The following is a 12,559-nucleotide window of genomic DNA, read 5'->3' on the forward strand; positions in this document are numbered from 1 at the left end:
TAGGACTGGTTCTTGACTTGTGTTCAATGCTGCTATAATAAGCTGTGATTCCCTGTGATGCTTGAAATATAATAATGTTTTTCATTGTTGTAGATAATTCTAGTCTTAAATGTAAAATGATGTGAAATCAACATGCATTGTATTCAAATTATTTAGCTGAATACCAGAATACAAACCATTTGTGCTGTAGTCATCTACTAAAATGATCTCTTTCAAAAGATGTGGAGGCGTCCTGTCAATGATGCTCCTTATGGCACGCTTCAGGATGGAGAGTGCTTCATTCAGATAAATAAGAACCACACTCAATGTTGGAAGGTCCTCTGGATATTTTTTGTTTGCACATCTGTATAGAAAAAAAGTGCAAAATGGTGTAAAGATTAAAGATCAGTGCATTTTGGCACAGAAAATAGTAATAGGCAAGGCCTTCAAAACTAGCCCAACTCTCACACTATGGAAACCCTGTACTCTTGAAAATGGGAGGCTATAGGCTTTTTAGGCCTCAAAAAGGAAGTAAATTGAATTAATTCAAAAAGAATAGCAAAAAGTTACAAAAGACTTAAAGTATGCCCATCTATAGTCACGTCCACAAGAATCTTTATAAAATGGAGGATTTATTAACAAAATAATGATAAAATATAACAAAAGCCCTTTAAAAAGAAGATAAAAAGGAGTTGCCAACAAGGCAATACTAAGTAAGCAAGACCCAAAACACTAACCAGAAACCACAATCCTAAAAATAGAAGCAAATGAATCAAACAGCCAGAAAGAGCAATTGCAAAATGAAAGCTGACCAGCCACCAAGTGCATACAATGTGCTGCAATTCCCACAAGTCACTATAGGGCTGGAAGCAAATCCTCAAAGGAGATTGACAGGTGGACCAGCCTCATGGGTAACCACCCATAAAACTCAAAGGACATAGCAGAACAAACATCTACACATAGAAACCAAATTATTTTAAAAAACTATCAAAAATATTTCAAAAAAATAATAAACATAAATAATAATAAAATACTTAAATGTAATAAATATCTTGGCTTTACAGGGGTTCATTCATTTTATTGTTGTTTTGAAAGATGAATCATTTAATTTTTATATATTTTCTTTGTACTTTTTAGTTCCTAGGTGTCTATGTAACTTACATGCTATGTTCCATGTATTTTATGGGGACTTTTGTGGGTGGTTCCCTAAGAGGCGTGGTCACCTGCCTATCACCTTCAAGGTGATGCCATTGGACCTATAAAGGCTGAGAAAACAAGCAGTCCCTTACAATTCATTGGATGCACTTGTGTTAGTGAATTTCTCTTCTGATTATACTGGGCTTTCTTCTGAATTTACTGAGGGCTGTTTCACGAAGCGAGCTTATAAAATCGAGGATTATTTGTAATAGCCTCGCTTGAGTTAGCCTAACAGTTCACTTCAGGCTCATTGAGTTCCACGAACAAAATTCAGGTGTATTTAATTTCCGCTAATTCAAACCAGCTTGATAAGCGAGGCTCGTGCGCGTCCACGCGATATAAAAGGCAGCCTTGTTAATCGATGCTGGATAAGTAAGAATGGAAACTAAGGAAAGAGCTGCGTTTTTTAGGAGCAAAATTATTATTACAAGCCTATGAGGACTACAAAGCTATAATAATTAGAAAGGGGAACACGAGCTGTATTATCAAAGCTCGTGAGGCTGCATGGCAGAAAATAGCTGACAAGTTAAATGCGTAAGAACATGATTTTAGTAACTTTTGTGTTAAGGATGTCAAACTATTTAACAACTAAATGAGAACAGTTTCAAGCCTTCAAAATGTATAGTCATTAAAATTTCCTTTTACATATGCATTTTGTTACCAGTTGTAAGGTACTTTAAGGTTATTTTAACAAATTGATAAACAGGACAGCATGTTAATTATATGGGTTCATCTTGGATAAAAAGTGATATATAATTGTAATTATTAATATAATTATTAATAATGCTTGGTTTCAGGAGCAACATGAGTGGAACAAAAAGGTCCTGGCAGCAAGTGAAGAATGCGTCATTATTGGCATACGCTCCTGCTGCAGTATTGCCACATTATGCAAAACTGCACAGGCTACTACAATGTCACACGCTCTGTCTGGTGTAACTCTGAGATGCCACAGGCAGTTAAACCAGGGTTTTAATTGTCCAAATGTCATCTCAATGCGTGCCCTTGTCTTACAATGGGCATAGTTGAAATGTCTTTCTGCTTGTGTTGCAGGATCTGTATATGGTGTGAGAAGAAACGGTAGACATGGGTATCCTCTGTCACCAAGCAGCACACCAGGAAAAATTCCTATAATGGAAAGTAGACACATTAGACTGTAGTATAATAAACTATAGTATATTTGTGAATTTTAGTTGACTTGCCTTGTCTGAGGCTTTGAGCCAGTGAAGACTCGAAAAATTCTGGCATCATGTACTGATCCTGGCCATTTTGCCACAATGTTTGAAATTAGATGTTCAGCAGTGCATACCATCTGAAACATTTTAGGAAATGGTAATGACATACATTGCTAATGTTGGACGACTACACTTTCACCTCTTGTATATAAATGTGAGATATTACCAGTACTTACCTGTACATTAATACTGTGATATGATTTGCGGTTTATGTAATCAGGCTCTGTTGGACCTGCTGGAACCTTTATCCTCACGTGTGTACAGTCAATGGCTCCAATGACGTTAGGAAAGCCTGACAAATTAAATTCAGTTACTTATCAGGTAATGATTTATGTGCTGTAAATGAGTAGATGTTTAAAGATTAAGCACCATTAATTCCAAAGAAAGTTTCCTTAATGGCAAGAATTCCTCGGTGGCCAGGAAATGTAATGAATATATTTAAAAAGGACTTTAATGCAACGCAAACCTTCCTGATTTCACAGCACACTGTAGCTTTGCTTAAATGTTCAGCATCCCCCACACTGTACAGAAATGAACCACTGGCAAAATAACGCAAAGCGATACACAAAGACTTTGCAACCGTAAGGGCTTTAGAGCGACGTGTGTTTTTAGAAATGTAAGGTTCCAATAACTGACACAAATATGCAATACTGTGTCTACTAAATCTATAGCGCTCGTATAAATAATCATCCGCAAAATGCAACGGATTTATCCTGGGCTGAAGTAATTGTGGAACCTGTTGCCTTAAAGCTCTACGAATGAGCCTCGCTCCCTCCTCAACTGGATTATGAATAAATGGGCACGCCATGGTTATTCATGTAAAAGCCTTCAATGCACTCCTTGTCATTTTATACTTTCTAAGTAATTAGAATTGCCTGCATGTAATCTGTAATAATTTTATATTGGAGGGTCAATGTGTGCGAAAGAGGGAGAGAACAGCAGCAGAATAATCCCAGCCCCGCAGAATGTCGTGCTGTGACATCACATGGCTTGTCCAATCATATTCATCAAGCTAAGCTAAGCTTCACAACTAACCTGCCATGGAGCAGGCTTGTCCAAGAGCATATGTTGGCATAGTAATTAAGCGGAGCTTCAGGTTAGCCTCGTTCGTGGAACCGAATTTGGAGAAATTAAACCGGGATTATCGAAATAAACCTGGATTTTGAGGTTAGCTCGCTTCGTGGAACAGCCCTCTGAATTTTCACCTTATGCTCTCCTTGAGACTTTGCTTTCTAGATTTGTGTTTTTGGGACTTGTTTACCTTGGAACACCTTGTTGTTTCAGGCATCTCCTATTCCTTTTGTGCTTCTTGGGGCTTGTTTTTGTGAAAAAAGCAGTTTTGTTATTTTGTGCATGTTTTATGTATAAAGATACCGTGTTTGCCCTTCTGTGACTACCAATAGGAAAATTTTATTTCTCAAAGGATGATCTTTGGTGGGTCATGAAACTAAAAAGAGATTCTTATTTATGTTTCATTTAAAGAATCAACCTCTTTCTAGTTTTGTTTTAATATCTTTCAAGACTTCATATTTTTATTGGACTGATGTCCTTGTCCCAGTGACTATTTGACATATATTTGGTTACATTTATTTTGCTACTTGGAACACAGGCAGGTGAAATAAAATGATGCTTGTCACACAGTAGTGTCAGAAGTGGGATTTGAACACACAGCCTCAGGGTTTGAAGTGTAAAATCTTAACCACTTTGCTACACTGCCTGCCTTTTCCTCCAGAATAAGTAGGATCTAACTGGAGCACAGCAATATAAATTAGTGTAACTAATGGCGCTTTTCCACTGCATAGTACGGCACGACACGGTTCAGTTCAGCTCACTTTTGGGGCATTTTCCACTGGGTACAGTACCTGGTACCTGGTCCTTTTTTTAGTACCACCTCAGCCGAGGTTCCAAGCGCGCCGAACCGTTACCAAAACGTGAGGTGTAAACTCTGCTGGTCACTGATTGGCCGGAGAAAATTGTCACTGGCTATTCTTTTCTTTAAAGGTACACACATGCGGAAGTTTGTGTCCCGTCTCTCCATCGCTGGACGCAGTTTGTTACATAAGTGGATGAATGTTTCTTCAGACATTCGAAAGTTCTCCAGCCACTGAGTGTTTGCAAAACCGGGAACAATCACATCCCACCACTCTGAAGCACGGTTAAATGTCCAAACAGATGGTCTGTTGCGGCGACGTTTTTGCAAAATGTGGAAGATCTGTAATATACAGAATCAGCATTTTAATGTTACACTGGCAGTTCATTTTATGCTTTGCAACAGTGATAAAAGTTAGCTAGTGATGTGCTTTTTTTAGATGCTTACCCTTGCGCGTCGTCGAGCTAAAGTGTTGTCGTTGTCTGCGTGTTGTTGTAAAAGTTCCACGGTGTCACGGCAGTAGAGGCGGCGCAACTATAACGACACGTGAATAATCCCGCCCACTCTAAAGCGGTACTAAACTGCAGTCGAAACGCAAACCGAGCTGAACTGAGCCGAACCAAGGTGAGCTGTACTGAACCGTGCTGTGCCGTACTATGCAGTGGAAAAGCGCCTTTAATAGTACTATTCAGAAGCAAGGACTACATCTTTGCAGTCATAGTAAAGTGTTTTATTACTACTGTTCATAAATTTCACCATGTAAAACTCAAATATTTTCAAAATGCACCCTAACTGTAAGATATGAGCCCATTGTGTGACTTTGCTGATATCTCTGCTGAAACTCAAGAGGAGCCACATGTGTTAATACCTTGTTTTCTCAAGAGAAAAAATCTGAGAAGCAGGAGACAAAAGACAATGTCTCCATTTAATTTCTTTCTGGTCTCATTGTTGTTGAGGAGAAACCAAAAAAATATGAAGGAGATCTCTTTTTTGATTTTTCATTTCTATGGGATGCTGGGGTTTTCCCTGCACTAGTGAGCATTTTGAGCTATTTATGGAACATTTCATGCTCATCATTTCATGCAGGAACTCCACATTCATAGCAATAAATGAGTCAAAAATAAACAAAAAAAAGCAGGAAAAAGATATTTAAATATAAACCAGATGAGGAACCCTGGATTAAACATAACACTCTGCTTTATATATTTACAGAGTCATCCTTTCAATACATAGCCCTTTTGCTTTTCAGATCAATCATAATGCAAACTATTTTTCAAAATAGGTTTTACCATAAACAGCAATTCTCTGAATCAGTCACCCATTAATCAATCATAGTCACCATTTGCTTCAGATGTTCAGTGTGGGATGTCACCATATCATATCTTCAAGTGGCTTGATTTTGTTCTCAGATCTACTGTCCATATCCTTGTACAGTAACTCGTAAGTACTCCATGTCAAAATTATTTTCTTGCTTAGGATCATTCAAACTGTTATATCTGTATAATGTGTATTTATTTCTTTCATATCCAAACCAGCTTATCAGCTTCCTCCATTCAGAATCATTTTCTGTACATTCTTTTTCTCAGCACTCAGGTGGTGTTTTGTAGCCAGTTGTTGTTTTATATTGGTTTTCAGCTTAGGTGACACGTGAGCCCTTTTTTATTGTTTTGTAGGCTAAATGCAAAGAATCTTCACTCCTGGTCTTGCTTTCAGCCTTGGCCACACTGAAGCTTGACCACTGCCAAATTCACAACTCATAGCATCAAGCTGATCTAGGCTCTCATCTGGCTCTTGCTGAGATGCTGCAACCTGCAGAAAGCCTTGCCATGTCACTCTTTTTGGTTTTGGTGGTTCTTCAGTAGGTGGTGGATTTGTACACTATGCATATTGTGCACAGTGTCATAACAAAACATCAGGAGGTGCGTTAAAATGTGCAATATATCAAATATTTGAAAGATTACATATTTAACCTATTGCCACCTAAGGAGAGTTTGTCTCAGAAAGCACTTGATAAATGGAGATGACTAGTCTGAAACAGATAAGTAAAGTAAAATGATGGAACCCCAATAATGAAGGAATCTTTATCATTTTATTCATAAATCAGTTATTTACTTCGATAAATCTTTATAAAAAGTAGCCACTAACGCACAAGGTGTTCCTCTGGTGAGACACAGCCATATTTAAAAAATGTACATGAAATAAGGCAATAATGGTATTTTTACTTATAAATCACATGTTTCCATGTTGTCTGCTCTCTTTTATCCTTAAAATATGCAGTTTCTACGCATATGCTTTGAGGCAAGCAGTGAGCAGTTCACAACTGGGTGAATGTGCTTTTATCAAAGATCTCACTTATTTCAAGCCACATATACTGAAAGGCTTACTTTCAGCCCATTGTAATGTTGCATGGTTGTCAATGATTGGTCATTTATATTATAGTTATATTGTGCATTAAAATAACAGAACAGAATGCAGAGGACAGAAAGATAAGGAAGAAGATGATCCGCTGTGGCAACCCCTAACAGGAGCAGCCAAAAAAGAAAAAGATGATATTGTGTATTAAAAGCAGGAAATACATTTTTGGGTGACAGCTCATCTTTATGCATGGTTGCACACAAAGCTGGAGTCACATCCTGGTCACAGTTTTGAATCTGTTATAAACAACACGTTTCATGAAAAACTTGATTTGTAAGTAGCTTTTATTATAACTTTGAAGTGTCATGGCATGCAGTTTTACAATTCCACTTTCATAGGTTCAATTACCATACCCAGATGCTGTCTGCTACATGTTCTGCCTACAGTATGTTGGCTTAATCTTTTAATTTCATCTTGGAGCATACCTATGAGTACTATTACACTGTATTTGTGCTTCTCGAGTGTTTCATGTCAGGAACCCCCAGATTTGATTGAATGACACTGCGTCATGTTGCACACACATCACCGTGCCATGAGCACATGAGAAAAAAAAGGCATTTCAGCTAGTGGTTTGTTCATGGTATAATACCCTCCCACAACTAAAAGGGATTGATTGTACTGTGTGATATTTTTTATCCAATCCTGTTTAAAATCACGCTCACCCAATGAACACCACTACAGATCCCAGAAACAAATGCAATTACAAATGGGAAATGTAATCCAAGTGTGGCGTTGGGTTTGGGGGTTCATGTGGTATTGTAAAGTGAGCACTTAGTGAAGCAAGTATGATTAAAAATTGGATAAAAAAATCTTCAGTTTTGTTAATCTAACTGGTGGCAGTGACAGGGGCAGGGCAGATTATACCATGAACAAGTTACATACACTCAGAACCCAGTGACGGCCATCTACAACCAAGAAGTGGCTGAGAAACACTAGTTTAAATGTATGTGTCTGTATGACTAGCTTGGCACTCAGGGCTACCTGTTTCAGCCCATTCTAATGTTGCATGGAGCACAGTTCCGTCACTTTGCTCAGGGCTGCCAGCAAAGACATTGTCCCTACCCCTGTTACCCAGCACTGGAAGAAGCTGGTATGAAAATGTATGTATGCATTTAGTCTATTCTAGAAAAAAGAAACAACTAAAAAAAAAGAATAATTAAAAATGCACTGAACTTCTGTGAGATAACTGCAACAGAAGGCAGTAGAGGATGTGTAAATTGCGGCACAAAAATCCCAATCTATTGTATAAAATGTAACATTTTAATCTGTGTCTAGTAGTTAACAGAAATTGTTTCAAGAACTTGCATGAAAAATTATTTTGAAAGTAAAGGTTTGGATGAGTACATAATTATATATGCATAGTTACAAATACTGTAGTTTACTTGTTGCTTCAGAGTGATGTATAGCGTTTGAGTAAATTTTTTTTTCTATAAAATTAAAACTACAGTGCATGTTTTGAGAGATTGTTTTGGTGCAAGAGACTAAATGTTTCCAAACAGAATGACACCTTGTGTCAAACAGTATAACTTTACAATGCTATGTTATGTATATGACATCTTAAGCATACCACAATGACAGCACAGAACAAACTTGATTCCAGGGTTGTGCATAAAATGTCTTGGTTACTGTGTGTACTTTAAAAGTTTTTTTTGGAGAAAAATCCCTAAAGTAACACATTATTTGCATTTTATTTAGTTGATATTGGTGTAAACAGTTTTTTAATCATATAAATTCTTTCTTTTAAAAAAGAAGTTTTGAAAACTTTTTGAAGTGTTGTACTCGTTACTCTTCAGTCATTTGCAGCTCCATTATTACATAAGCAAAGTAATAGCTAGTAATAGCTGTTTATTATTGTGGTATTTTAGGTGCAATAATAGCCAAAACCACTTAGTGCATAAAGGGAAAAATGAATGCAGTCTGTACTCATGACTGCTTTTCTTTCAGCAATTATTATAACAACTGCTGCCGCATTATTAGCAAGTGGAAGGATTTTAAACAAAGCATAGGTGAGCGGTATTTTTCATGATTCCCTTCTTGCATCCTGGAAAGACTACTGATGGAGAAAATGATTCTGGACTTGAAACGCCACACAGCATTTCCATTTCAGGAGGAACAAGCTGCCTTTTAATGACAAGAGGATATTAGTGGAAGAGAAGCGAACAAAGTGCCCCATTGTATCCAGTGAAAAGTGACTTTAAGGGCAGCACAAACCATAGTTAGGTTTGGTGTATACTTTTTCATTTTTTAAATTCTATTTGTAAAAAAAAAAAAAAAAGTAGGAGATAAAATATACAGTTTCAAAAATTGTGAGGCATGTCTTCCCCTTCAAGGGATTCTATTTACATGTTCTAGTCCCTGTGCATGTTCAGAGTGTCAGATGTAAAAGAAATCTGCCAAACCAACAGTATCCAGAGGATTAAAAAGATTTTGGTTGTGTGTGTAAGAATTTCTTTCTTAAATGGATTAGCATGAGTAGAACAAGTTCAGACATTTGACAGTGTGGGCTGAAATTTTAAAAACTTTGCATAAAATGACAAAAAGCTGAAATATCAAGTAGAATCAATTTTTTAAAAGCTGAAATATCAATTAGGAACAATTCTTTAAAAGCTCATCTTTGTGTGTTAGGGTTGCCTTCCACTTTGATATATTTTTGTATTATACATTGTGAACAAAAACCTGAGATGCAAAATAGGCCTGATATGACAGCCTACTGTACCTGGGGTCTCTGGTGTCTGGGATGTCCCTGTTGAGAGGGAGCCTGTCACTTAGAAAAACGTTGTATCCATATTGTTGAAACAAGTTTTCTGCCTCCCTTTGTTCTTCCTCAGACAGCTCATCTCCCCACTCCTTAAATAGTGGTGAATTGGGGAACAGCTTCTTAGTATTTTTCTTTGCCTTCATATTTGGAGTTTCCTTGACTTCTTTATTCTGTTCCTTTGCTGAAACAAAGTTGAATCATAAATTACCAAATGGAATAATGGAATAGTTCCCTACTTTTTGGATGTGTCATTTGTTCATATAGTCTGCACATTTTCCAACCCACTTATTCAGGTTCAAGGTCATGGAAATCCAATGCTGATCTTATTTACATCAACCCTAATGAGAAATCAGTCCATCAAAGAGCTTAGTTTGGAGCTGCCAATTACCCAACGCAAATGGTACGGTAAAGTTCATGCTGAACAAATAGAACAGTGTGCCATTATTTCTGGATGGCAAAAATAAGAGGATCTGTTTTTCTTAATTTCATCTTAAGAAAACAAATGTCAGAATATAATTAATGTATTAAAGTTGCATTGAAATTACAATATAGTGTCAGAATAGTAAGAACATTTCTGACTTTTACATCTGAAAACAAAAGTAGAAAATTGACAATATTTTTTTCTTTTCAAGTCAAATCTTGTCAAGTGGCTATATTGTTATACCTTCCATACACAGTACTGCAGAAATAACCTTCCCCAGGACCATGGTGCAACAGATACATAAACACAGGGCAAGAGCAAAACAGGTAAAGATCTTTACTATACTATAAATGGATAAATAAATCTATACTAATAAAAGGCAAAGCCCTCACTCACTCACTCACTCACTCACTCACTGACTCACTCACTCACTGACTCATCACTAATTCTCCAACTTCCCGTGTGGGTGGAAGGCTGAAATTTGGCAGGTTCATTCCTTACAGCTTCCTTACAAAAGTTGGGCAGGTTTTATATCGAAATTCTACGCGTAATGGTCATAACTGGAAGCAGTTTTTCTCCATTTACTGTAATGGAGATGAGCTTCAACGCCGTGGGGGCGGAGTTTCGTGTGACATCATCACGCCTCCCACGTAATCACGCAGTACATAGAAAACCAGGAAGACCTAAAAAAAGCGCTGAAGAAAACATGCATTGTATAATTGAGAAGGCAGCGAAACAATAAGAAGCGAGCGAGTGACATATACAACCATATTCATGACTTCTGCTACTTCGGAAACAAAGCACGATGTAAACCTACACTTTAAATTAAGTTCATAGACAGGCTGCGCTGGCGTTTGTAATTTAGTGCCTGCCCATATAAGGCCGTCCGTCCGCGGCAATCCAATAGCAAACTCCCACTAAATATTCACGGGTTAAGGACTGTGCTTATGCAGAGGAAGATGAGATGGTCAGGGTGGTGTTTGGTACAAACTCAGCAAAACTGCGAGAGAAAGTTTTAAGTGCCAGGACTAAGGTAACATTAAATACAGCCATGGACATAGCACGAGATGGCACCAGCACAGCTGGGAAACTTCGATGCATGTACACCGAGCTGCTCACGTGAACTGACGCAGTGCACAGATAAAAAGCAACAGTTCCAAAGAGCTGAACAAAACCGAATTACACAATTGAAAAGGCAGCAAAAATATGAAGCGCCTCATACATACAAGCATATTCATAAATCCAAAACAAAGCACACGTTGGAAAAAGTCAATGTCCCGCTAAAGGAAGACAGTGTAAAAAACCGTGCATGCAGTGTGTCAGGTCTCAGATAAAGAAGAAGACGAGCTGTTTATTGATGCAGTAAGAAACGAATCGATGAATGAAACCTGTCATCTTTACAACGATTGACAAACACGGAATGTAACTTGAACACAACACATCCTACAAATACGAACCTGATTGAAAGAAATAATGATAATCAAATCCTTGATGACAGCAACACTCAGTAACACTCACAAAACAAATACTGTATATTGACAGTCATGTTACGTTATTTTTAAAATGTTCCCTTTTCTTTTCTAGCTTTTTAACACACTACTTCTCGCTGCGATACGCGGGTATATATATATATATATATATATATATATATATATATAACCCGATCTACATACTCGAATAATGGATACTTTATTCGCCATCAATGATTGTTTTGGTAAAGCCATACTCAGTGTATTCATTAGATGAACGGTAAAAAAGTAAGAGCGAGGGAAGGATGACTTATTGAGGCATGCAGGCTGTAGTGCGCGTCAACTCTATCTGAATTGCGCGATCACATTTGAAAAATATATCTTTTCAAGTTCTATTTAGTCCATATGTGTCAAACTCAAGGGGCGGGCCACATCCGCCCGGCGTGTAATTATATCCGCCCGAGATCATTTTATATACTGTATTATTGTTATTAAAGCCCGGGTATATGAAGCGCTGGTAACACAATAAACTACAGATCCCATAATGCAGCGCTTCAGCTGCCTTGCCGAACACTTACGAGTTAATCAAGTTATTGCGAAGCTAGCTCACACGATGCTGAAGAGAAAAGTTGATTCTGAAAATAGAGCCTTTAAAAACCGATGGGAGGCTGAGTATATGTTTACTGAACCCGTGTGTCTCATTTGTGGAGCTAATGTGGCTGTAATTACAGAATTTAATCTAAGACGGCACTATGAGACAAAACATCAGGTTAACCTGAATGCAATGCAGAAGATACAGAAAGCAGCATAATTAAATAAGAATCTGACACTTCAGCGGACGTTTTAACCCGTGCACAATCACAAAGTGATTTCAAGTGAAGCTGCTTTTATGGGAGACACAAATGCACCAGTGCACCTTGCCCACTTTCCCTGTTGCCAAGTAATGTTAAACCAAGTCGTCACTACGGTGTTCCCAAATACGCACTTTGCTGATAAACTGAGCGCACTGAGTTTGCACGGCGCTTTGGTGACTTTGAAGAACAAAAAGTCCGTCAACATGCCTCGAACCTTGTGCATGTTTGGTAGCACATATCTGTGTGAGAAGCTCTTCTCAGTGATAAAGACTAACAAAACAGCACACAGGAGTCGCCTCACTGATGAGCACCTGCAATCCATCCTGAGAATCTCCACAACACAGAACCTCACACCAAACATAAA

General features: G+C 37.8%; 1 protein-coding gene across 6 annotated transcripts in view; it reads right to left on the reverse strand.

The window, feature by feature from the left end:
- LOC120533723 (probable polypeptide N-acetylgalactosaminyltransferase 8) overlaps positions 1 to 12,559 on the reverse strand; it is a 106,499-nt gene that overhangs the window by 67,905 nt on the left and 26,035 nt on the right. For all 6 annotated transcript variants that reach the window (XR_005634605.1, XR_005634606.1, XR_005634604.1 and 3 more), the window contains 2 exons: positions 9,410 to 9,632; positions 177 to 343 (listed from right to left, as the gene is read on the reverse strand). Coding sequence is in view for 1 of the 6 variants with exons in the window: in XM_039760640.1 (XP_039616574.1) it covers positions 177 to 343; positions 9,410 to 9,632 (390 nt within the window). In the remaining 5 variants the exon portion in view is untranslated. The remainder of the gene's footprint in view (positions 1 to 176; positions 344 to 9,409; positions 9,633 to 12,559) is intronic.

Source organism: Polypterus senegalus, chromosome 8, assembly GCF_016835505.1.
Source record: "Polypterus senegalus isolate Bchr_013 chromosome 8, ASM1683550v1, whole genome shotgun sequence".
NCBI lineage: Eukaryota > Metazoa > Chordata > Cladistia > Polypteriformes > Polypteridae > Polypterus > Polypterus senegalus.